General features: G+C 38.2%; 1 protein-coding gene across 1 annotated transcript in view; it reads right to left on the bottom strand.

Annotated features, from left to right (window-relative positions):
• Positions 1–12462: 12462 nt before the first annotated feature.
• The window catches only part of gnb1b (guanine nucleotide binding protein (G protein), beta polypeptide 1b), a 30951-nt gene continuing 16476 nt past the window's right edge, over positions 12463–26937 (bottom strand). The window contains exons 5-11 of the mRNA XM_062049514.1: positions 24094–24157; positions 23810–23972; positions 23647–23713; positions 23337–23538; positions 18251–18467; positions 18050–18165; positions 12463–14071 (exon numbers count right to left, since the gene is read on the bottom strand). Coding sequence (XP_061905498.1) covers positions 18059–18165; positions 18251–18467; positions 23337–23538; positions 23647–23713; positions 23810–23972; positions 24094–24157 — 820 coding nt within the window. The 3' untranslated portion in view covers positions 12463–14071; positions 18050–18058. The remainder of the gene's footprint in view (positions 14072–18049; positions 18166–18250; positions 18468–23336; positions 23539–23646; positions 23714–23809; positions 23973–24093; positions 24158–26937) is intronic.

The following is a 26937-nucleotide window of genomic DNA, read 5'->3' on the forward strand; positions in this document are numbered from 1 at the left end:
CGGCTTCGGTTTTACCGAGGTTCATTTTTTTCTATCGTCACTCAATCATACACCATCGAGTCATTCATCAATGAACATTTTAAACCAACAGCTTGTTGTATTAAAACACCAGACGCGAGTTACTGCTGTTTATGAGTCATTTTGTTTCACTGCTCACACCCGCACTGAGTGAGAGAATAGTATAGTCCACTCAACTTCCGCTATTCATTCTCATTCTAGAAGATGGCGGCACCCCGTAATCATATTTTTGTAAACAACACATTTAACTTTAACATTTTTTTTTGAAGAATGCAACTCTATAGGGATGTGGGCTGTTGGACAGTTGTGGCATTTTGGTAGTGTATGAACATATAGGTTTAACGTTTCAATGTTGTACAATGAGTCTGTTTCAGAAGATTTTTTTTATTGAACAACAAACATACATTTATAATTCACACAAAAGTCAAGGCACTTTCAACATCAAGGAAAGAAAACAAAAGCAAATACAGATAGAGTAATTATACAAAAAAAGACAAAAAGGGCTACCTAAATCACTTCAAATGTTTTTAACAAAAATATCAATTCAAGGGCTTTTATACTCTTAATTAGAGATGTCCGATAATGGCTTTTTTGCAGATATTCCGATATTGTCCAACTCTTAATTACCGATTCCGATATCAACCGATACCGATATATACAGTCGTGGAATTAACACATTATTATGCCAAGTTTTGTTGTGATGCCCCGCTGGATGCATTAAACAATGTAACAAGGTTTTCCAAAATAAATCAACTCAAGTTATGGAAAAAAAATGCCAACATGGCACTGCCATATTTATTATTGAAGTCACAAAGTGCATTGTTTGTTTTAACATGCCTCAAAACAGCAGCTTGGAATTTGGGACATGCTCTCCCTGAGAGAGCATGAGGAGGTTGAGGTTGGGGGGGGGGGGGTAGCGGGGGGTGTATATTGTAGTGTCCCGGAAGAGTTAGTGCTGCAAGGGGTTCTGGGTATTTGTTCTGTTGTGTTTATGCGGATGTTCTCCCAAAATGTGTTTGTCCTTCTTGTTTAGTGTGGGTTCACAGTGTGGCGCATATTTGTAACAGTGTTAAAGTTGTTTATACGGCCACCCTCAGTGTGACCTGTATGGCTGTTGACCAAGTATGCATTGCATTCAATTGTGTGTGCGAAAAGCCGTAGGTATTATGTGATTGGACCGGCACGCAAAGGCAGTGCCTTTAAGGTTTATTTATAATATCGGCAGCCCGATATTATTGGACATCTCTACTCTTAATCATTCTCCAAGATTTGATTGATAATTGTAAACCATTAAGCCAATTAGAAAATGTAGGCCTTACTTTCATAAATCGACATTTATGTAGAAAACATTTTGCCTGGAGCATAATAATGTTGACAAACATTTCTATGTTACAGTTGTTTATGAAAATACCAAATTTGATCTCTTCTATAGTGAATGGGGACATCTCCACACCCTTGTTTCTCAGCCAATCTCTGATCTCCTCCCAAAACACATGTACACTCTCACATTCCACAAACAGATGATTGACATCCTCTACGGCTCCACATATATAACCGCCATCAACCTCCATGTTAAATTTAAGTTTCAAAAAATCCTTTGAAGGGTATATTCTAGGGCTGTGAATCTTTGGGTGTCCCAGGATTCGATTCAATATCGATTCTTGAGGTCACGATTCGATTCAAAATCGATTTTTTTTTAAAAATTCAACACGATTCTTGATTCAAAAATTATTTTTTCCCGATTCAAAACAATTCTCTATTCATTCAATACATAGGATTTCAGCAGGATCTACCCCAGTCTGCTGACTTGCAAGCAGAGTAGTAGATTTTTGTAAAAAGCTTTTATAATTGTAAAGGACAATGTTTTATCAACTGATTGCAATAATGTAAATTTGTTTTAACTATTAAATGAACCAAAAATATGACCTATTTTATCTTTGTGAAAATATTGGACACAGTGTGTTGTCAAGCTTATGAGATGTGATGCAAGTGTAAGCCACTGTGACACTATTGTTCTTTTTTTTTTTTTTTTTATAAATGTCTAACGATAATGTCAATGAGCGATTTTTAATCACTGCTATGTTGAAATTTTAACTAATATTGATACTGTTGTTGATAATATTCATTTTTGTTTCACTACTTTTGGTTTGTTCTGTGTCGTGTTTGTGTCTCCTCTCAATTGCTCTGTTTATTGCAGTTCTGAGTGTTGCTGGGTCGGGTTTGGTTTTGGAATTGAATTGCATTGTTATGGTATTGCTGTGTATTGTTTTGTTGAAATGACTAAATAAAAAAAAATACATATAATAAAAAAATAGATTTTTTAAAAATGAGAATCGATTCTGAATCGCACAACGTGAGAATCGCGATTCGAATTTGAATCGATTTTTTCCCACACCCCTAGTATATTCCTTTAATAATTTAAAATTGTATTTCTTTAATTTTGGGAAGAATTTGGTGTGTAATATATCTTGTCTTTATTTTCATTAGCTCAACTTTTGTAAACTCCTTCAGGATATAGTCGGTTTCAGAAGATGCAATTGCTTGGATTTTACCGACGTCATGTACGGCGCGCGTCCCGCACATTAAATATGTGTGGTGGTCAAGCGAGCTTCGTTCTCAATAGTTACCAGGCGCCATTTTGCCTTTCTCGAAGAAAAAATACTATTTGCTTGTGTTGTTTTCGGCCGTACAAATCGTTCAATTAGCTAAAAAGGATAAACGTTTCTTCGGAGTTCCCCTAGATGTAATCACAAAGAGCGGAAGAGTGCAAGATTTTACGAAACAACGATTAGAAAAGCATGCAGCTCACCCTCCATTTCAAGGTAGCAGTTGAAGAATGCATGAGTTTGCAGTGATCACTTCGTTAATAGTTTGTTTGATATACACTATATTGCCAAAAGTATTTGGCCACCTGCCTTTACTCACATATGAACTTGAAGTGCCATCCCATGGAATTGTCCAAAATGTTTTGGTATTCAAAATTCCTTTCACTGGAACTAAGGGCCCAAGCCCAACTCCTGAAAAACCAACCCCACACCATAATTCCTCCTCCACCAAATTTCATACTCGGCACAATGCAGTCCGAAATGTAGCGTTCTCCTGGCAACCTCCAAACCCAGACTAGTCCATGAGATTGTCAGATGGAAAAGCGTGATTCAGAAAGTCTTTGCTCTATGCACTTCAGCATCCACCGACCCCTCTCTGTCAGTTTACGTGGCCTAAAACTTGGTGGCTGACTTGCTGTTATTCCCAAACTCTTCACTTTTCTTATAATAAAGTTGACTTTGGAATATTTAGGAGCAAGGAAAATTCAAGACTGGATTTGTTGCACCTATGACAGTTCCACGCTGGAAATCACTGAGAGCGGCCCATTCTTTCACAAATGTTTGTAGAAACAGTCTCCATGCCTAAGTGCTTGATTTTATACACCTGTGGCCGGGCCAAGGGATTATGACACCTAATTCTGATCATTTGGATGGGTGGCCAAATACTTTTGGCAATATAGTGTACTTTTAATGTGTATTATTGATTAACATGGACCTCGACTTAAACAAGTTGAAAAACTTATTCGGGTGTTACCATTTAGTGGTCAATTGTACGGAATATGTACTGTACTGTGCAATCTACTAATAAAAGTCTCAATCAATCAATTAAATTATATACACTACAGTTCAAAAGTTTGGGGTCACCCAAACAATTTTGTGGAATAGCCTTCATTTCTAAGAACAAGAATAGACTGTCGAGTTTCAGATGAAAGTTCTCTTTTTCTGGCCATTTTGAGCGTTTAATTGACCCCACAAATGTGATGCTCCAGAAACTCAATCTGCTCAAAGGAAGGTCAGTTTTGTAGCTTCTGTAACGAGCTAAACTGTTTTCAGATGTGTGAACAGGATTGCACAAGGTTTTTCTAATCATCAATTAGCCTTCTGAGCCAATGAGCAAACACATTGTACCATTAGAACACTGGAGTGATAGTTGCTGGAAATGGGCCTCTATACACCTATGTAGATATTGCACCAAAAACCAGACATTTGCAGTTAGAATAGTCATTTACCACATTAGCAATTTATAGAGTGTATTTCTTTAAAGTTAAGACTAGTTTAAAGTTATCTTCATTGAAAAGTACAGTGCTTTTCCTTCAAAAATAAGGACATTTCAATGTGACCCCAAACTTTTGAACGGTAGTGTAATTCATTTATTTATTTTTATATTATTATTATTTCCCATTGAAGTATTTTCTTGATATTATTTCTATTTCCTAAACACATACGAGTGTTTCGAAAAGCACAATCTCGAATAAAAGAAAGCAAATGTGAGTAAAATCCTAAAAGCTTTTTACCAAACGCAACAATCATAAAGCACAAACACAATGTTGACATGTATTGTTAAAGTTTGATAAAGACGGAGAAACAAACAAACATGGCTTATTGAGACGCAAAATTAAATCATGAAACGCAACCTTAGCCGAGCAAAAACGATACATATTATCCAGAAGAGTCTTGATACCAATTTCTTTGACCCAGTCATACACAAAGAAGTTGTAGACCTCCATGCTTTTCCAAGTTTCCATCTGTTTTGTCGTGTAGAATGATGTCTGGAGCACAATAGTTTGATATGTCTGAGAACGCACCTGATGTATAATCCTTAATATCACTGGACCAATGTTTTTTTGTAAAGTATGGGGATCTATTCCATTGCATACATAGATGTTTTTTTTTTTTTGCTTGTATCTGCTTTTTGCAGGAAGATTGAACCCTATTTTGTACTCAAATAGTCCGCATGCTGCTTGCTGTACAACACACCACTGGTTTTCACTTCCGGTGTTGTGCCAAAATGTGATTGCCTGCTAAAATTGATTTCCTTCGCGGGAGCGTGCACCGCTCACTAAACCTGCACTGCTTGGCTTCGTCAAACCCTAACCCTTTGTAAATAGTTATTATGTGCACAAAGAAATAACAGTTAAAATTGTATGTACCTTCCAAACAAGAAAGAGGTTTTATCACATCAACATCGGACTAACAACGGTCCTTTAAATCTCATTAATACCACAGAAAAGGCAAACTGTCATTTTCCGGACACGATAAAGGCTTAAATAATGTCAAACACGTAGCGTTACAATAACCGCGCAGATAAAGTGTTTGTCTTACACCTAGTAATCCGCTGTGGACAGACAAAGCCAAGCAATGCAGGTTTAGGGAGCGGTGTGCGCTCCCGCGAAGGAAATAAATTTTTGGCAGGCAATCACATTTTGGTACAACACTGGGAAGAAGTCACGCGACGATAAACAAGCAAAAAAAGTACCACTTTGGTGACTCAAGATGTGTTATATTTAAACACCACTCCTTGTCTGGGAGACCTTTATAATGAATATGTTAATTGTTGTGATAATAAATGTTCTAACAAATATATGAGGGGGTATTAGTAAAACAATATTTTCCAGGTATAATTAATGGACTATATATCCTAAAAGACTTTACAAAAGTAGAACTAAGGAGTATAGGGACAAGATATATTACATATCCAATTATTCCTAAAGTTAAAGAAATTCAATTAAAACATTTTAATGGCATATACCCTACTAATGATTTTTTGTTGATTTAACATTATAGATGGCAATTGTTATTCATATCTGTAATGCTATGGATTAGAATAGTAGTTCTCAACCTTTTTTCAGTGATGTACCCCCTGTGAACATTTTTTTTATTCAAGTACCCCCTAATCAGAGCAAAGCATTTTTGGTTGAAAAAAAGAGATAAAGAAGTAAAATACAGCACTATGTCATCAGTTTCTGATTTATTAAATTGTATAACAGTGCAAAATATTGCTCATTTGTAGTGGTCTTTCTTGAACTATTTGGAAAAAAAGATATAAAAATAACTAAAAACTTGTTGAAAAATAAACAAGTGATTCAATTATAAATAAAGATTTCTACACATGGAAGTAATCATCAACTTAAAGTGCCCTCTTTGGGGATTGTAATAGAGATCCATCTGGATTCATGAACTTAATTCTAAACATTTCTTCACAAAAAAAGAAATCTTTAAGATCAATATTTATGGAACATGTCCACAAAAAATCTAGCTGTCAACACTGAATATTGCATTGTTGCATTGTACTGAATGGAATAGCCTACTTGATTTGATGTTCAGTTTATGAACTTACATTCATATTTTGTTGAAGTATTATTCAATAAATATATTGATAAAGGATTTTTGAATTGTTGCTATTTTTAGAATATTTTTAAAAAATCTCACGTAACCCTTGGCATACCTTCAAGTACCCCCAGGGGTACGCGTACCCCCATTTGAGAACCACTGGATTAGAAGATGTGAATCATTTATTTTTGGAATGTGATCAAAGATTGACTGAAAGACAAAGGTATAAAGATGTCCCCATTTACAATAGAGTAGATTTCATATGGCATATTTATAAAAGATAGCAAACTAGAAATGATTTGTAATATTATGTTGCAAGCTACATTTTTCCTACATAAAAGTCGATTTCTTTAAGTGAAACCCAAATTCTTACATTGATTTCATGATTTCAAATTATTAATACCATCTTGGAAGATGGTAAAAAGTAGAAAAGCCTTTAAATTATTATCCTCATTGGAAGAATTTAAGTAGTTTCAGATAAGCCCATTTTTTAAGCATCTTATTATTTGTAGTTATTTTATTGATTTTTTATCTGTTTGTATTGTCTTTTACTTTTAATTTAATATTTTTTGTTTACATAAAATGCTCAACCTTGTTAATGTTTGGAATATTGTAATGTATTGGAGGTGCCTTAATTTGTTTGTATATATTCAAAGTGTCAATGAAAAAAAAAAATTCAAACGTTAACATATTTTCATGATTATATTGTTGCCGTTTTGAAGTAGGTGTTGCTAATGCGGTGATTGTTTTGTGTATGAAGTATTGTATCGTATTGTTGTTGAAATAAAGGTTTGAGGGGGGAAAAGTTTGACCGCAGTCTAATGCCAATCTTGCAGATAATGTCATATCTAAATATATTAAACAGCATAGTTGGTTTGATGAATCTGAGTTTTTCAAAGTGTGAGGCGCAGTCACTTGATAAATAAAAACATATTTTGTAACAAAGTTACTCTCGGTTAGAGCAAGACAAAATTAATAGATCTAACTACCTCGAGCAGGTGTTTCGAACTCCTTTTTATTGAGGGCCACATTACAATTATGGCTTCCCTCATAGGGCCAAATGTACTTATACATGTATAATAGCCTTGTTACACAATTTGCATAGAAAACTCTGATTACTAGAAGTTTTACTAACAAATAACTTGCTTTGATTGTTGCAGGATCAGATAATACTAAAGCGAGCGACATGTTACGTTTTTCTGTCAAAATTGAAAGAACAATACGTGCATTGAGTTAGAAACTGCTTTATTATTTGTAGCTTTTTCTTGCAAGCCACAAAAAATAATGCGGCATAATCACAAAAAAGTATGTGGAAGGTCCCATAAAATTGAAATCATGTGGCGTGCCAGATTTGCCCTCCGGGCCTTACGTTTGACACCTCTTCCCGGATAACACATCATGTTGAAAATAGAGAATACTCAAACCTTTTGTTTAATTAATCAACAATATTGAAATTCAATGACTTGGTGTATTTGCAAACAGCTAGCTAAAATGATGTACAAACCAAATTAAACCTGTTAACCCAGGAAAAGAGAAACACAACCTTGGATACAAATCTAATTTAAAACATTTGAATGCACGTCCAATGCTTAAAACCTTTAGTATATCAGCATACGGAATTAAATTATAGAATGGATCAAGCAAGGAAGTCAAAGTACTAACATGATCCAGTTTAAGAAACTGTTCAAACTCAAAGTGTTCACAAAGTACAAAGACAAATCTTGATGAACATCTTGAACCCAATCTCAGGGCATTCAATCGATCGCAAATGGACTGTTTGGTTTGTCTTGGAAGACGTTTCGCCGCTCATCCGAGTAGGCTTCATCAGTTCGTGCTCATAGACTTAGGCTAACTCTTTAAACGGATAATTATTTAGCCTAAGCCCCGTTTCAGCCACACTAACCCAGCGTTTGAGGTTCCCCTCCTTGGAACATTTTTTACACGGGTAAGTGCGCCGTCTATTTCTTGAATCTCCGGCTCTTGGCTTTTTATGGACTCATTGATCGTTTTCAAACTGAGTTCGGAGAGGAACTGACGCCAGAAAGACTGGTTGGTCAAAACTGGTCAGATCTAGTTCAGCAGCTGGTGCCACAACCCCAAATATTTATATTCCAAAACCAGGAGGGTGTGCCTGGGCAAGGTTGGTTTCGCCCTATTGTAGTGAGAAAAACAACTGTTTTGATGCAAACGAGCAATCCTAACTGTCAAAGCCAACAACAGTTGTTGAAGTGTAATTTCCCCTCGTTAGCATTGAGGTATTGTGTGGCAGAACGATCGCTGTGGATCGACTACTACCAGTCCAGAATAGTCGGAATCACCCACGTAAGCATTCCATTCAGTTGTAAACAAATGACATTCTGGTCACCAGAATGTTTCTAACTCCTGTTATTTGTTGGAGGCTAAATTGCAGAGTCTTTTAGGAATGGTTGAAAGGACGGTGTCGCAGACCACCTCCTCTGTTAAGGGATGTTTTTTCTCAACCTTCACATAAATTGGCTTCCCTAACTCCTCTTTCGTACCACCTGTCCTCCCTATCCAGAATCTGTACATTTTTGTTCTCAAAGGTGTGCTGTGTCTCCCTGAGGTGCAGGTAGACAGCGGAGTCTTGATCCTGAAGAGTTTGCCCGTCTATGCTCTGCCATGCGTCGGCTTAGTGGTTGTTTTGTTTCCCAAATATATGAATTAGTGCATTCATCATTACACTGCATAGCATACACCAGATTGTTTTTGTGGGTGTGGCGTGTCTGGTCTTTAGGAGGCACTATAGTCTCTGTCTCAGGGTGTTGCCTGGTTTGAAGTGTACTGGGATGTTGTGTTGGTTAAACATTATTTTAAGTTTCTCAGACAGACCTGATACATATGGAATGACAATAGTTTTGAGTTTGTCACCTTTTACCTCCTCATCCACTCTGTTCTTGTTATTTCTGGAACTGGATGCACCTTTCACAAACGACCAGCTGGGGTAACCAGAGGTTTTGAGGGCTTCCCTCAAATGCCTGCTCAGTGGCCTTGTGGCCCTGAGATCAGTAGGCCGTGAGATCAAACCCAGGCTGAGTCATACCAAAGACTATAAAAATGGGACCCATTACCTCCCTGCTTGGCACTCAGCATCAAGGGTTGGAATTGGGGGTTAAATCACCAAAATGATTCCCGAGCGCGGCCACCACTGCTGATCACTGCTCCCCTCACCTCCCAGAGGGTGGAACAAGGGGATGGGTCAAACGCAGAGAGTAATTTCACCACATCTAGTGTGTGTGACTATCAGTGGTACTTTAACTTTAACTCTTTCTTCAAGTACCTAGGAGTCTTGTTCACGAGTGAGGGAAGAGTGGATCGTGAGATCGACAGGCGGATCGGTGCGGCGTCTTCAGTAATGCGGACGCTGTATCGATCCGTTGTGGTGAAGAAGGAGCTGAGCCGGAAGGCAAAGCTCTCAATTTACCGGTCGATCTACGTTCCCATCCTCACCTATGGTCATGAGCTTTGGGTTATGACCGAAAGGACAAGATCACGGGTACAAGCGGCCAAAATGAGTTTCCTCCGCTGGGTGGCGGCTCTCTCCCTAAGAGATATGGTGAGAAGCCCTGTCATCCGGGAGGAACTCAGAGTAAAGCTCCACATCGAGAGGAGCCAGATGAGGTGGTTCGGGTATCTGCTCAGGATGCCACACGAACGCCTCCCCAGGGAGGTGTTTAGGGCACGTCCAATCGGCAGGAGGCCACGGGGAAGACTATGTCTCCCGGCTGGCCTGGGAACGCCTCGGGATCCCCCGGGAGGAGCTGGACAAAGTGGCTGGGGAGAGGGAAGTCTGGGCTTCTCTGCTTAGGCTGCTGCCCCCGCGACCCGACCTCGGATAAGCGGAAGAAAATGGATTGATGGATGGATCTTTCTCTTTGGTCTGTGGGCTGGAGGGAACATTATCAGCTCTGTGCTGTAGGGTTCTGATAACACCCAGGTTGTGTTCCGGTGGGTGGTGTGAGTCAAAAAGTAGGTATTGATCAGGATGTGTGGGTTTTAGGTAAAACCCGAAATGAAGGCCCGTTTTCTCCAATGTGGACATCACAGTCCAAAAAAGCTTACGGTCATTGGCACCAGCCGCTGGACTAGAGCTGACCAATCGAAGTCTATGAGCACGAACAGATGAAGCCTACTTGGATGAGGCAAAACGCAGAGCCGGCCCAAGGCATAAGCGTACTAAGCGCTTGCTTAGGGCCCCGCGGCCACCAGGGGGCCCCCAAAAGCAAAAAAAATTTCTTATTTTTTATTTTTTGCATGTACGTGTCTGAGTCAGACTCGTACATGGCAGTGATTAGTATTAATAACAAAGTCGGCCATCAGATTTCTTACAGTGATGTCATAAATGACTTTGCCTCCAGAAAAGCCAGCTAGGAAGCACAGGTGGAGTGGTGTGGGTTGTGAAGAACAGAGGAACAAAACTGTGATGTGATGGTCAAATGTGTGAATTAAGGACCTTAATTTAAGGTAGTTTATTTTGATTTTTTCCCCAAAAAATGTTTGCACATTGTTATGTACATTTACTATAGTTTTAATATGTAGTAACTTTATATTTGTTTATAAACCGTTATGTTACCTTGTTTCTGGTAACTCTGTTCATTAATATTATTTAAGTATTTGCTTGATATTTAATTTAATTATGTTGTTTTTTGTACAATTGAATTTGTTCCTTTTTATATATATTTAAGTGATTTTATTGTTGCACTTTATTGTTTTTCTTGCACTACGAATTATTTTTGCACATTGCTGTTTCAGGTTTTTGTTACCAAAAATAAAAAAGTGAATCAGAATCAGCTTTATTGTCCAGTTATGTTTAACACACATGGAATTTAACTTCAGTAGACCGCGCTATCTTTGTACAAAGTAAACATTAAATATGAACAATTAACTAAAAATATAAACTACCGGTAGTAATTAAAGACTAATATGTACAAGACTGATGAGACAAGATGACACTTTTACTGTAAATACAAAGCTTTATCACTTGGACTGTTCAACCCCAGGCCAACTCTTGTAGCTGAATGTTTTCTACATTTTAAGATTAGGAACCATATGTGGTACTCTGGACATCATTTGTTCATTCATTGGTATTATTTATGTTCTTAACTGAGCCACCCCCATATCTTTATAAATGACATGTTATTTGTAAAGACATGCCAGGCTGACAATAGGATAATGTAAACAACACTGCCAGAGCCGCAATGAGTTTATAGTAGGTGTGTGAATGATCAACAATCAATATTTTGGGCAGAAATAGAGGGGCCCAAAATCAAATTTTGCTTAGGGCCCCATGGAGACTTGGGCCGGCACTGGCAAAACGTCTAAGACAAACCAAACAGTCCAGTTGCGATCGATTGAATTCCCTAAGATGACAATGACCTGGGTGAGTGAGTACATTCATAGGGATCTTCAACCCTATTTAAAAATAAAAATACATTCAGTAAACTTATTCATCTCATTGCTAAACCATAAATACATTAAATATTTATAAGAACTTTAATTATTGTCTATGTATTCAAAAATTATTCATACTTACTCGTTGTAAAGTATATTCATTGATGTATTTACTCTTTCATTCACTGTTGTGTTACAAAAAGGGAAAGAACAAATGGGTTACAATTGCTATGTTATGAAAAGGGGTAGGATTAAATAAACTCTGCTTCTTATTACTCCTTTTTGGACATGCTGTAATGAAACAACTGGAAATATGTGATGTATTACATGTAATTTTATGCATGTACAAAATAAACTGACACCAACAATCTGTGTCCTAAAGTGAGAGAATAAACAGTCCAGGCGAGCAGGAAACACCACAAAATATACTCTCGAAAATCAGTTTATGCAGGCCAACTGTTGTATCTTGGGCACTGCCCCACAACTGGAAAACCCCTGGTTTTAAATCATAAGGAAAATAGGCATAATTCAAACCGTTAGATGGCCAAAAATTGCAAAATCCATCACTGAAATATAGATACTACATTAATTAATTAATACAATTTTTACAGTGCATGGATTATCTAACTACTTCAGTTATAATACTAGCAATATTTTATTCCTGGATTAAGTATATTTAGAGTGCAAAATGGATTGAGTGTAAACCCTCCTCCCTGGTTTTAGAAAATATTTTAAGATGTACTTTTGCTTCTTACAAGGACCATGTAATTTCCAAGTTTGTCTCCGCCCCTTCATAATTTGGATTTTTAAATGTAGACTTTAAAACACATTCCAAAAAAAAAAGCTACCGCATAGAAATAATCCCGCGATGCACAATGGCTCTCAAACAGCTTTTTATTACATTTTCAATCAATAACAGTACATTTTAGTACAGTATCTATCTTGCATCCAGCTCACCGTGGAACACAAACAGACTGAAAAGAAATACAAAAAGTGGAAAGCTACATAAGGGTGCAGAACTCTATTATATTCATGGAAAGAGAAAAGGAAATCCATCTCTGTTTGAATTGCATTTTCACTTGTGGCCACACACAAAATACATCACATTTATTGAAGTACATCATTGCAGAGAAATCAAAAGTGAGAATGTCACATTAACAAAAGTGCTTCTGTATACAGTGAAATGTCATTCAGAGGTTCTGATTTATCATTTTAAGACCAAAAGGAAAAAATACAAAAGTTCTAATATGGACAGTGTGTGTGAGTATGTTTGTACGTTTTTGTTCCGTTGAGTAGAGATGTGGAGAGAAAGACTTGCCAAGGATATACTTCTCATAAAGATTGTTATATAAAAAATGGCATCAATATAACTGGTAAGCATATTTTACACTAGCTATCTCCTGTCTTGGTCACTCTGGTGCATAGCATTACCAGTTATTCATATGCATAACCAAAAACCAGCTTCAATTAGTAGGTTACTCTCCTTTTTAGAAACAAACAAAAAATAAATCTAGGATGTTTTTTTTCCACCACTGAAAGCAAGTCTACAGCATGCACATCAAATTTAAGTAGTGTCAGACAAAATTAAATGTCTTAACTTAAAAACATCAGACCATTATTTTCAGACATTGATTTGTACATTTTATAAACAGAGTTGCAACTGTAGTCCCAAGCAAAGGAAGTGTCTATTTAGTCAGGAGAGGTTGGTTCACTCAAAAGTGGGTCAAATTCAAAGCAGCCATGCCCGCATAACTTCAGCACTACCTTGCGACACCATCTCTATCCCCGTCCGAGTCAAAGGCATGTACAAGAAGAGTGAGGGCTTCTGACAAGGTACTTTAGAACTTCTGTTGTACTGGAACAAGCATTCATAACTAGTAGCATGTGCTTGGTTAGTTAACATGTTAGTAGTAGTTGAGAGGCAAAGCGTCTTCATGTGCAAAAGGCTGTGATGAAAAACAAGAAATAAGGACGAGTATATAAATACATGAGACATTTTGGAAAGCTGCTGGTGTAATATGATGCAAGCTTGTTTATTTGTCATCTGTCATATGTGATTTCACTGGATTAGAAAGAAACCTATCTAAAAGCACTAAAGAAATACGACAAAAAGAAAGCCATTGAGAATAACAAAGCATCGGAATACAATTCTTAAAAAAAAAAAAAGTTAAATAATTTGTACAATTATACTCCCACGTTTGCGGTCAAGACACATGTTAGACTGTGATGCTAGTGTTGTGTTTCTCTCAGGTGACATGAAATGGTCCGAGAAGGAATGCGCAAGGTTGTGATTGATTCCACAGGACATCCTTTCCTAATTAGGTGATAGACAATTGTGCTCTTCTTTGTGGAGGAAATCTTTTTGTTTTCCCTTCAATTGTGTTGTTTGTTTGTGGTGTCCAAGTCAGTTTAAACAGTGTTGCAGAAGATGCTGTGAACATTCTCAAGTTGTAATGGTCTTCCAGTCGGCTTTGGAGTTAAAAGAACATCTGAGGAGGCAAAGACCAGAAGCAAAAGTCAATTCTTTTCATTCTCAATATATAACTCTCTTCTTCCGGGCTACTTCACCAGGATTTGCTTTTCAGTAGAGATGTCTCCATCTCGAGTGTATTTTTTTTAAAACTCAGATTGGCTAATGAGCTGATCTTGTGCATGAAGCAGCTGTAGTGTCACACTGTGCTAACGTTAGCTTCCAAAAAAAAGTGAGGGATTCACCAGCATCACCACCCGCTTCTCCGTGGACTATGCCAAAAAAAAGTTGCAATGGCCTCTATTACTATATCTTCAAATACAGTATTTACTTCTGCTCTTGCTAGTGCTTCAAGGTGCTTGTTATACTTCCCGCACACAGCACTGACGTCAAGTGCTTTTAAAAACCCAAGAGCCTTCCGGCCTTCCCAATAAAATGGCTATGTGTTGCATCCTGTCAGACCTCACCAACAAAATAAGGGTTAGAAAATAATAGCTTACATGTTTACTGTTTTTATTCTGCAATTGGAATAAACAATATCTCAATGCAGTGCTTCTATATCATTTTCTGTTACGCGCCCCCTCGCCCAGGAAAAAGAAAACATTTCCCCCCTCCCCCACCACACACACTCTGGTAAGACTATAAATAGTATAATTTGTCTGTAAAATTGTTATAGGTACAACTCTGCATAAAATTGCTGTCTTAACATTAAAGAAAATAAATATAAATCAACTTACAACAACTTTATTAACACAGTTTTTAGTCTGAAACAGTAAAGATTTCCAGTGCATCAATTTGCCTGAAATCAAAGAAATGAATTAAATCCTTATTTAAACTAACCATTTGATGCTGAAAAATAAAATCAAACTCAATAAATTACAATAAATGTACATTTCTCAGCAACATTACCCCAGAAGCACAATATATAAAATACCTTAACCTACAAAACAAAAATGAATACAAATTTATAATTTTATTTAAATCAAAGTGAGGAAGTCAGGATTAATGACTACAATGAGCACATTTTGGAATGCACAGCTTTTTCAAAGCAGGGTTTAAAGCACGATACTGCATAACACTAATAAAGCGTGTTCCCCGCGGTCACACACGCCCCCCTGGCATTGCACTGTGCCCTACCAAAGGGCCTGCTCCACTATTTGAGAAGAACTGCCTTAATGTAATTGGTAGTGATAAAATGGTGCAGCAAAAATCACTTGTACTTGTTTTCCCAATTTAAAAAATTAAACTTTTTGCTGAAAAATATTTACAGTTCCATAATCTAAAATACAATTCTTTTAAATATAACAACTCAAAACCGGATCGGCTCCAAAGCCAAATAATCGGATCGAAGGCCAAAAATGCTGATCGGCACGTTCCAACTTTTTAGTTGTATTTTCTAAATGTCATCAGCTCTTTTATATTTAACATTTAATTACACTTTCAGGAGTGGGGGGAAATGTGTAACCAATACAGTAGAAGCCGTTTATGTTCACATCATTCAGATTGGCTGACTCACGTCAACAGAAGCGGTAGTCAACATACGTATTTTGCATGCACGTGTACAGTACGATGGAAGACTTTTTTTAGCCTACTGTGTGTAAACGTGAGTGTGAATGGTTGTCTGTCTCTGTGTTGAACCTGCGATGAAGCTGATAGAAAATGGATGGATGGATGGATGTACCGTATTTTTCGCACTATAAAGGCACACTGGATTATAAGGCGCACCTTCAATGAATGGCATATTTTAAACTTTGTTCATATATAAGGCGCACCGCATTATAAGGCGCATAAAATAGACGCTACAGTAGAGACTGGGGTTACGTTATGCATCCATTAGATGGAGCTGCGCTAAAGGGAATGTCAACAAAACAGTCAGATAGGTCAGTCAAACTTTATTAATAGATTAAAAACCAGCGTTCTGACAACTCTGTTCACTCCCAAAATTAATAAACAGCTGTTTTATTATTTTCCCCGAGGTAAATTCAGTGACGTGGTGTTTTGTTTATCTTTTAACAACAGCAAGGTATAACATTTAGTGCAACATTTATATCACATAGCGGAGGGGAACTTTTCCCTGATTCAATAAACACGTAAAAAACAGTGGTACTGTTAGGTAAATCAAACTTTGGTGCAATCACAATATAGTAACACTCAAAATAGTGCAGAGCAATAACAATATATCAATAACTCAACGTTACTCAAACGTTAATGTCACACAACACAAGACAAAAAATAAACATGTAAAGCTCACTTTATGAAGTTACTCCTCATCCACGAATCCCTCGAATTCTTCTTCTTCAGTGTCCGAATTAAACAGTTGGGCGAATACGGCATCCAACATGCCCGGCAGGCTCCGTCTTGTCGAAGTAGTCATTAATCGAGTCAGTGTCGCTGCTGCTCTATTCCCGTGTTCTACTGCGTGACTGATCGTCTTAAGTTTAAACTCTGCGTCGTAAGGGTGTCTCTTAATAGGAGCCATTTTGGGGTCTTTACATAAACAAACAAATGGAAATGAAACGGCACGCCTCGCGCAGTCATATATCCCAGCATGCACCGCGCGCTTCTTCTTCTTCTACGGGGGAAAATGAAGTCGGCGGCTGCTTACCGTAGTTGCGATTGATTGATTGAAACTTTTACCTGTTATAGGCTCAATATTGGTCCATATATAAGGCGCACCGGATTATAAGGCGCACTGTCAGCTTTTGACAAAATTGGAAGATTTTTAGGTGCGCCTTATAGTGCGGAAAATACGGTATGTACGTATCGCCACTGCAGGTGCTTTTTCATCCACTTTGTTGCGTAAGAGGATGAAAAACAAACAACTGAGAAGTAAACGGCGAAAGATGAAAGGATTTTGGTCCTAGGTGCTAAGGTAATAGTCACTTCCCCTTTGATATGAATTAAAAATCTGCTTTTGCAAAAACACGCCAGCATTAATGATGAAATCAGCAAAACTACAACACATGGCAACATGAACAAACATTTTTCATTGAATTTTCACATCAAAGTTCATGTCAACGCCACTTGCTTTTGCCCTACAAACCTTTGCGGACTCTGAGATCTTCCGCCAGTCATATTGTAATTATTTCAAAAGTCAGAACACAAAGTCAAGGGATGGAATCTTTCCACCATTATGGCCCACGGCTATGGAACAGCTTGCCGGAGGACAACCTCAGGGCTGCAGAGACAATCATGTTTTGAAGAGCAGGCTTAAGACCCACCTTTTTGATATGGCCTTTACCTATACCTAATTTTTATTAATTTTATGGAAGTCATTCATACTTTACTTTTTATCTTTTTAGTTATGCAAGATTTATTTAGTTCTATTTTTTTATTTAATCTTCATATGTTTAACTAGTATTATATCCTTTATTTCTACTCATGGTTCTTACTATTTTAGAGGTTTTATTATTTTTACTTTCAGCGTTCCTCAGAGGAAGCCTTCTTCATCAGGGGTTATCGACCGTGCTGTGGGGGCGCTTTGTGTCAGCGTCCTGGTGGCCATGGTTTGATGACCTGGTGCAGATGGCTCCTGTGATAGTGTTAACTCACCTATCCCCTCTGTACTCAGCCATGCATCCATTTGTTTATATACGTGCATCTGCACGCATTTATGTGCGTGTGAGATAATAGGGGATCTTGGTCATCGGGGTATTGTTTTTAAGTCTGTAAAGCACTTTGCTTTGCATTTTTTTTGTGTATTAAACCCGTTTTCTAAAAGTTTGATTTGATTTAAAGTAATGATAAGAAGACAGAGGACACAAACTTTCTGAGTTGGTCCAAACAAAGAGATTGTCGATGTAGACGGGTTTCACAAAAAGCCACAAATTGATGGCTGAATGAATTCAGACTGCTACCTTTTATTATCATATCGTGAAACAAGCTTATTGATTGTTTTAAAACACAATGAGCCCAGAATTATTCCTCTGAGCTCATTTCAGCACTAATAAAATCGCTTCTACAGAGAAACGTAGGTTGATCCGTGGTGTAAACGCACCTTCAGGCTTCAATTCCAGATCTTCAGGAAGCTGTCCCAGGATCCTGTGGCGACCGCCATGCCATCATCAGTCACTCCCAGGCAGCTAACGCGGTTGTCATGTCCAGCCAGCACACCTATCAGAAAAAACACTCCAGGTGTGAACATAAGAACATCACCGATCATTGAGATGATTCACATTGGGAGTGTTATTGGACGAACCTGCGCGATCAGCTTTTAGTGTGTCCCACACGTTACAGTTGAAGTCGTCGTATCCGGCCAGGAGCAGGCGGCCGCTCTTGGAGAATGCCACCGAGGTGATGCCACAGATGATGTTGTCATGAGAGTAGATCATTAATTCCTGATCGGCACGAAGATCAAACAGCCTGCAGGTGGCATCATCAGAGCCAGTGGCAAAGGCGTTGCCATTGGGGAAGAACTGCAATCCAATACAACATAAAACCATTTCAATACACGTCCATTATGTCACACTACAAATAAATACAAAGGCTCAAAATAATCAAAGAGTCAAATACCACACCTTTCTTGCTGACCAACAACTACACTTATGTGGAATAATTACTTGTTATTTAGTCATTCATGGCAGTCACCTTTCACAATAAAAACAAGCAAGACTCAAAATTAGAGATGTCATTGTCTCATTTGCATAATTATCAATTGCACAAAACTCCATATCTGTATTGAAAAGTAAATCTGAGATTTTTGGTTTGCTTCATAAGAAATGTGACATTGTAGGGCTGCTTGATTATGGCCTAAATAATAATCATATATTATATTATTTTCATCAATATTGAAATCACAATTACTGTTGATTAAACAATTGTATTGCACTTTCTATTTTAAACACACAGTATGTGAACTTGGCTTTCATTTCAAGGAGGGCACGATGTAATAATGCATATTTTTTTTAAAATATTTTCGGGAGCTACTGGCTGATCCATCTTCAACCTCCGTTGTCACTCACTATTACTCGCTCTCACTTTAGTCCACTGTGACTGTCTATTGGTCGCCCCCTGGTGGTTGGCTGACTGTTATTTGTGAAAGAGCCTGTTTTTTTTAAATGTTAATATCGCAGACAATCACCCTTGTTTAATTGTAGCTGCCAAAATCATGATCACGATTGCAATTTGATTAATTGTGCAGTCATATGACATTATGTCATCTTTTAAGCCTTATTTAACATCAGAACATGAAATTATTCACTTACGGGTGTTGCTTTTATTGTAAGTAGCGCTAAACGTGCATGCGTGTTTTAAGGCACATTAAAAATGTTGTTTTCATGTATGTTTGCGTCGATTTTAAAGATAATGTACACATAAGAGATGTCCCGATATCAATTGTGGGATCAAATTGGGCCAATTTCAGCCTTTTTTCATTTAACTGATCATTGACTGGCTAATCAAGTTAAATACCATGTAAGAGCAAACAGGAGCAGACAAAAAGGCATGCTAATCACTAAACTAGGCGATAAACTAGCTTGAAACAACAGAAGAAATAAGTGTTAAATTTCAAGAAGTGCAGATGGACGCGTGTTATAGCAGAAAGTAAGCAGTTAACACAATTTAACAAGTGGATTAATAAAGACTATAGATTAAGGGTGCTCAAACGTTTTGCCCTACAACTTTAGATATCTGGTAACTAGTTAGCCTCTTGGCATATTAATAATTGTGTGCACTTCATAATCTATATGGATTACATTTGGGCAGCCATCCTTAGGCCCCACTTTGGGCACCCCAGTTATAAAGATAAGCTTACACGTGCGGGGAGTGCAGATCTATCCATATCTGTAGTGTAGATACCAAAGACAGTATCAGAATATAATTGATACTGGAGTGATTAGATCGTTTTTTATTTTCACAAAATAATTTGTCGTTTTTATCCAATTTACAAGTTCAGGGAATATGTCCCTTGACATAAGAAGACCTTGAGGGCAGAAATCAAAGTATTAACTAGAAGTAGTAAAAAGCAGTAAATTTTATTTTTTTGCTTTTGTTTAGTTATGGTGTACCATGGACTGTGTTTAGAGCAAACAATTGCATGTAATAGAAAATAGATTTATTTTTAAATGTGTTGATATTCTTACTAGCACTCACCATTAATAAATCTTTTTTACAGTTAATACATGGGATCGTATCAGCCGATATAATTCATGGAATCCTAAGATAAAACCCTGATTGGAACACCCCTACTTTATAAATACACATTTTTAGTTTCATAATCTAAACTACATAAGCAAAGTATAGGGACTCAAATTAGATTGGAGGCCAAAAATGGGGATGTTACATACTAGTACACGTCATTGTACATCAAAATAATTCACTAGTCTAGAATGTAGCGTTCAGGAGAATTGCTGCTGGAGTACCCAGCATTCCTTGCAGGCACTTAGGAAAGCACAGTTCAAATGACATGTTTTATGTTAGTGTTTAGGCGGGGTTACCCACATAGAATGGTAGTTTATTGTTGTTGTGTGTTAACTTATCTAAGGGTTTCCCCTACATGTAGACGATCGTGGCGCAACACCACAGCAAGATTGCCGCCGCCACACATTAAAAATAAAATTGTTTTCCTTTACATGAAAACACTTTTTTTTAACATGAAAACACATTTAAGTGATATATCATATGAATTGATGTACCGTATATAGTCTATGGTTTACATACTATTGGCTATAATACGTTTGAAAAACAGCTCAAATATAAAAACCTTCCTCATTGCTTTATTTTGAAACAAAAAAAGGCTGCACGATTATGGCCAAAATAATAATCACAATTATTTTTATCAATATCGAAATCAATTATTAATTATGATTTACTGTTATGTAAAACATTCTATTTTAAACAAACAATATGTGAACTATAACCTGACTCTCGCCAGATACTTGTCGTTCGCTGAGCTCCACACATTGATCCGGGAGTTCTCAATAGGAGATGTATTTCAGAAGGCGGGGCCTTGTAAAAAAATTATTGTATGTGATTGAATAAACCACTTGTCCGTTATCTTGAATGACGTTCTACTTGAACCACTCACATGGAAATCCAAACCCGATTGGAAGAAGAGCCAAAACATCCTTGCCACCAATAAATGCCTTCAAAACCGTTCTCTGTTCATCTTTTATATAATTAATATCCGATCGATGTCGCAAAACAGTTGCAATAGCAGAATCAATGTCAGCACACGACTCCTTGCTCCGTGCCGCCATTGTTGTTTGAATCAAACAGTCGCTTCGGCGCTACGTCTCATCTATGATATCCCACCCGGCGATCATGATTGGTTCATTATTTTTTGCTATCTGGAAGGAGTTTGCAATGCCTTCGAGCCGAGACCCTTGTGTTGAGCACAGCGAACTACAAGGGTCTGGCGAGAGTCAGGTTATGTGAACTTCATTTCAAAATGAAACTTAACAAAAAATAGTCAAAATAAAATTTACAAAAGACAAAAAACTAAGTCAAAATAAATATGCCACTGCTGAGTGCGATCATAAAGTGCAAACAAGTGAAAAAAATATGATTATGCACAAAAGGCACATGCTCCAAAGAACACACTGTTCTGATCACAGTCATATACAACATCCATCCATCCATCCATTTTCTACCGCTTATTCCCTTCGGGGTCGCTGGAGCCTATCTCAGCTACAATCGGGCGGAAGGCGGGGTACAACCTGGACAAGTCGCCACCTCATCGCAGGGCCAACACAGATAGACAGACAACATTCACACTCACATTCACACACTAGGGCCAATTTAGTGTTGCCAATCAACCTATCCCCACATGTCTTTGCCAAATTTAATGTTATTACATCCGTTATTTATGTGTGTTTTTGAGAGGTGGATGGCTTTGGGGCTGATATTACGGTAGTCTGTACGCTGGGTCTTTTGTGCCGGTGTCAGGCGGACCGCTCTGTGAGCAACTATTACTCTATTTGAATTATTAGGTTAACGTCGCGGGCAAATGATGGCGGTTGAGGAAATAAGGGAAGTGTCTTTAATGCTTAATCTGTCGCCACAACTCAAAAATGTGTTTAAACGTGCACACCAACGCAGACTTGCCGTGCAACTTAGTGTATACGCACGAGAGCATTTCCAGGTTTGCGGGAACGAGCGGGAGAATGCCTCAGAAACGATGAGACGTGCGGGCGTATTCCAGGGTTAAAATGTGAACCTCTGTTTGGACATCACTGTGTGGAGTGTGCACTTGTCTCCGTTTTCTCCGGGCACTCCAGTTTCCTCCCACATTCCAAAAATATGCATGTTAGGTTCATTAGAGACTGCAAATTGACCATAGATATGAACGTTAGTGTGAATAATAATAATAATTGACTATCTGTGCTCTGCGATTTGGCTATGCTAATTTGAGTTAGCTTGTCTATGAGCTAGTTCATTGTACGTTAGCATTTAGCTAGCGGCATTAGAGCTCAATCTTCATAATTGTAATGCTTTTTTTAGTTTATTCCAAATTATTAATCTAACGTAATTACTACATGTATGTGCACTTAATGTGTATATACAATGTACTTTCATTAATGTGGTAAGTTTTTAAGTGACTTCATTGTAAAGAATATCACCAAAACACCAAAAGTTATGTTTTTCAAATCTAACAAACTAAAACTATTTGAACGATTGGAACAAAAACAGAATATCTATACATTTTCTGCTCAAACTACACTCACTTTCACTTGCTTTAATGCTACGCTCAAGCTGCCTGACAATCGTGCGAATTAAGCTGCGACGGAGAAAAACGGATGCAACCCTCCTTTTAATGGTATTATTAATAACTAATAATAGTTTTTAAATCATAAAACATTTTTTTGCTTTTTCAAAGAAAATATATGCATCAGTGCCAGTCAAAATTTAGTCATATATGATGTCATATTGACCACGCACCCACCGTCGGTATATAGTGGTTCACAACGAATAAGACTGTTGTGTTTGAAGTTCGTCTGTTTCAACTGTGATGTCAAAACTAGTTGGTGGACTTTACTTTTAATAGTGGAGCGGCTTTCAGTACACAAGCTAAAGTAGCACTAACTGCAAATTTAAACTGCCATTTACAGGATGGATTTATAATGACAAGCCAGACAAACAAATCATTATGTGATTGTGAGCAAGAGTGAGCAAACTGCTACAAACTGACCGCCTCTAAGAAAAAACTGAGCAGAAGTGAAGGAACAAGCAAAGCACAAATGATTAGTGTGAGTGCAGGCCAGCAGTGGTCAGTAGAGCGAAGAGGACGCCACACCCAAATCCATCAACGTGTGAATACGCCATTAAATGACTCCTTAGTCACTTACGCAGATTGCATTGATGTCGGACTCGTGACCAGTGAAGGTCTGTCTGCACATGCCCTCTCGGACATCCCAGAGTTTGGCCGAGGCATCACAAGCACCAGAGACAAATAACCGTGAGTCTGGGGCCAGAGAGAGGCTCATGACATCACCGGTGTGTCCAGCAAATGTAGTCGTCTGCTGACCAGTCTCAATGTCCCAAAGTGCACTGTCACACAGGAAATAGACCATCACCAGTCATCAATACAACAACTTAATAGTGCACTGTCACGCAGGCAACATCAATATAAAATGTTTACAAGTGCTTTTTATTTACCAGGTGGTGTCTCCTGAGCTTGTAACAATCTGGTTGTCATCAAGGAAGCGACAGCAGGACAGATATCCTAACAAAAAGAGAATCATGTTTTATATGTGACCTCTTGACAACTGTATAGTCATTGTGATAGTAATGTAGTCTAGTTGCTAAGTATTCCAAATACCTGTATGTCCGGCCAGCTCCCGGCTCACGCGTACATTACCCTCGCGGGTTTTCAGGTTGTAAATGGAGCAGATGTTGTCTAAGCCACCGCAGGCCACATAATTTCCTGAAGGTGCATACGCGCATGTCATGACCCAGGAAGAACGAAGTGGAATAGCGTGGACCTGTTACAAAGAGAGACAACTTGAAAAATGCATGCAATACAACAATTTCATCTTTTTATGAGCATGGTCCCCAGTGTGCATCTGTGTTTTATTGATGACATTGATCACATCTGATACTTGCCTTATTTGTGGTATAGCTGTCCCAAATAATGAGTTTGCCATCCTGAGAGGCACTGACCAAGAGCCTGTAGAATACATATAAACATAATTTATCCAAAATATTCCAAATGACATCAAATGGACTACAGGTAAAAAGTCAGTACATGGTCCATGCACTAAATCAGTTCGATTTCTCAAAAATGGATCCTACAACACATGGAAACACCTTAATCCGATCGTGTTCGGTCTTTGATGAAACCGGACTAACACAATTGGATTTAGGAATTGAAAACCAGATCTCTTAAGGGGGGATGCAGCCGGGGGGGACATTTCGTATTGTGCATGCGCCAGTCTCAACGTGCGGCACATTACCCTGAGCTAGATACCATTCAATAACAACAGGCAACAACTGGAATCAAGAGAATACTTTATTTGCTTTACAAATTAAAAGGACAGAACATATTGAAGTGCAACGATGGGAGAAAAAACAAGCAGAAATGTATTTAAGAAGGTAACTAAGGCAATGAAGAAAGCGGCTTCATTCAAACTCCCGAACAAAAATTAAAGAGATGGAAGATAAGCAGGTATATTAAAGGCAAACAAAGCCTACACAAACCTCTTCACTCTGCATTTGTGCACTCCAAACTGACTTACAATAACTCTGTATTCCACACAACTGGAGAGCTTGTCCACAGTAATAGCAACCCACCAACCCTCTGGAGCCGTATCGGGGCACAAACATATTTTTCTTCGGCTTTAAAACTCTTTCCATCAATCCACAGAGCCTTTTTTGAATGAACTCCAAGACATTTGAAAGTTTTGTTTCCATGATTCTACGACCGAAAATTATTTTTGAAACAATTCTCTCTTGCCAGCCTTTTTTGCATCGGACCTGCATTTGCCCCGAAACCTTCTTGATTGTAGCGTCGTGTTTGTGGCGCAATCAATGATAATTTATTGATTGGTTATTGCAAATTTAAAGGCCTACTGAAACCCACTACTACCGACCACGCAGTCTGATAGTTTATATATCAATGATGAAATCTTAACATTGCAACACATGCCAATACGGCCGGGTTAACTTATAAAGTGCAATTTTAAATTTCCCGGAGAACTTCCGGTTGAAAACGTCTATGTATGATGACGTTTGCGCGTGACGTCGATGGTTGAAGCGGAATTATTGGTACCCCATTGAATACAATACAAAAAAGCTCTGTTTTCATTTCAAAATTCCACAGTATTCTGGACATCTGTGTTGGTGAATCTTTTGCAATTTGTTTAATGAACAATGAAGACTGCAAAGAAAAAGTTGTAGGTGGGATCGGTGTATTAGCGGCTGGCTGTAGCAACACAACCAGGAGGACTTACTTGGATAGCAGACGCGCTAGCCGACGCTAGCCACCAACCGCACGGATGATCGGGTGAAGTCCTTCGTCCTTCCGTCAATCGCTGGAACGCAGGTGAGCACGGGTGTTGATGAGCAGATGAGGGCTGGCGTAGGTGGAGCGCTAATGTTTTTATCATAGCTCTGTGAGGTCCCGTTGCTAAGTTAGCTTCAATGGCGTCGTTAGCAACAGCATTGTTAAGCTTTGCCAGGCTGGGAATTATTAACTGTGTAGTTACATGTACATGGTTTAATAGTATTGTTGATCTTCTGTCTATCCTTCCAATCAGGGATTTATTTATTTTGTTTCTATCTGCATTTGAGCCCGATGCTATCACAATAGCTCAGTAGCTAAAGAGCTTCGCCGATGTATTGTCGTGGAGATAAAAGTCACTGTGAATGTCCATTTTGCGTTCTCGACTCTCATTTTTTAAGAGGATATAGTATCCGAGGTGGTTTAAAATACAAACCCGTGATCCACAATAGAAAAAGGAGAGAGTGTGGAATCCAATGAGCCAGCTTGTACCTAAGTTACGGTCAGAGCGAAAAAAGATATGTCTTGCACTGCATTCTAGTCCTTCACTCTAACGTTCCTCATCCACAAATCTTTCATCCTCGCTCAAATTAATGGGGTAATCGTCGCTTTCTCGGTCCGAATCGCTCTAGCTGCATTGAAAACAATGGGAAATTTTGAGGAGTCCTTCCTCTGGTGACGTCACGCTACTTCCGGTACAGGCAAGGCTTTTTTTAATCAGCGACCAAAAGTTGCAACTTTATCGTCGATGTTCTCTACTAAATCCTTTCAGCAAAAATATGGCAATATCGCGAAATGATCAAGTATGACACATAGAATGGATCTGCTATCCCCGTTTAAATAAAAAAAATTCATTTCAGAAGGCCTTTAACATCACCATAACCATTAGAGACATAATATTTGTAGTCTGTGCCAATATTACAGCGGACATCAGGTACAAAAGAGCTAAGCTGTTTTGGTGGGACCTCATAGTCAACCGGAAAAAAATCAATACATTAATTCGCGCTAAAAGGAAATAAGCATCCCCCAGTAACGGAAGGTATATGGCGTATAACCATTAGTCACATTAGATAATGTGCATGGACACTGGGACTTCACATGTAGATGTGAAAATACCAAAAGAAAATACTATTAGAGAAATCAGACTAATTTAGTGCATGGAAATGTAGTGAGTGACACAGCCTAACTTTGGGTGTCTACATGTACACTACCGTTCAAAAGTTTGGGGTCACCCAAACAATTTTGTGGAATAGCCTTCATTTCTAAGAACAAGAATAGACTGTCGAGTTTCAGATGAAAGTTCTCTTTTTCTGGCCATTTTGAGCGTTTAATTGACCCCACAAATGTGATGCTCCTGAAACTCAATCTGCTCAAAGGAAGGTCAGTTTTGTAGCTTCTGTAACAAGCTAAACTGTTTTCAGATGTGTGAACATGATTGCACAAGGGTT

This window comes from Entelurus aequoreus, linkage group LG01, assembly GCF_033978785.1.
Source record: "Entelurus aequoreus isolate RoL-2023_Sb linkage group LG01, RoL_Eaeq_v1.1, whole genome shotgun sequence".
Taxonomy (NCBI): Eukaryota; Metazoa; Chordata; class Actinopteri; order Syngnathiformes; family Syngnathidae; genus Entelurus; species Entelurus aequoreus.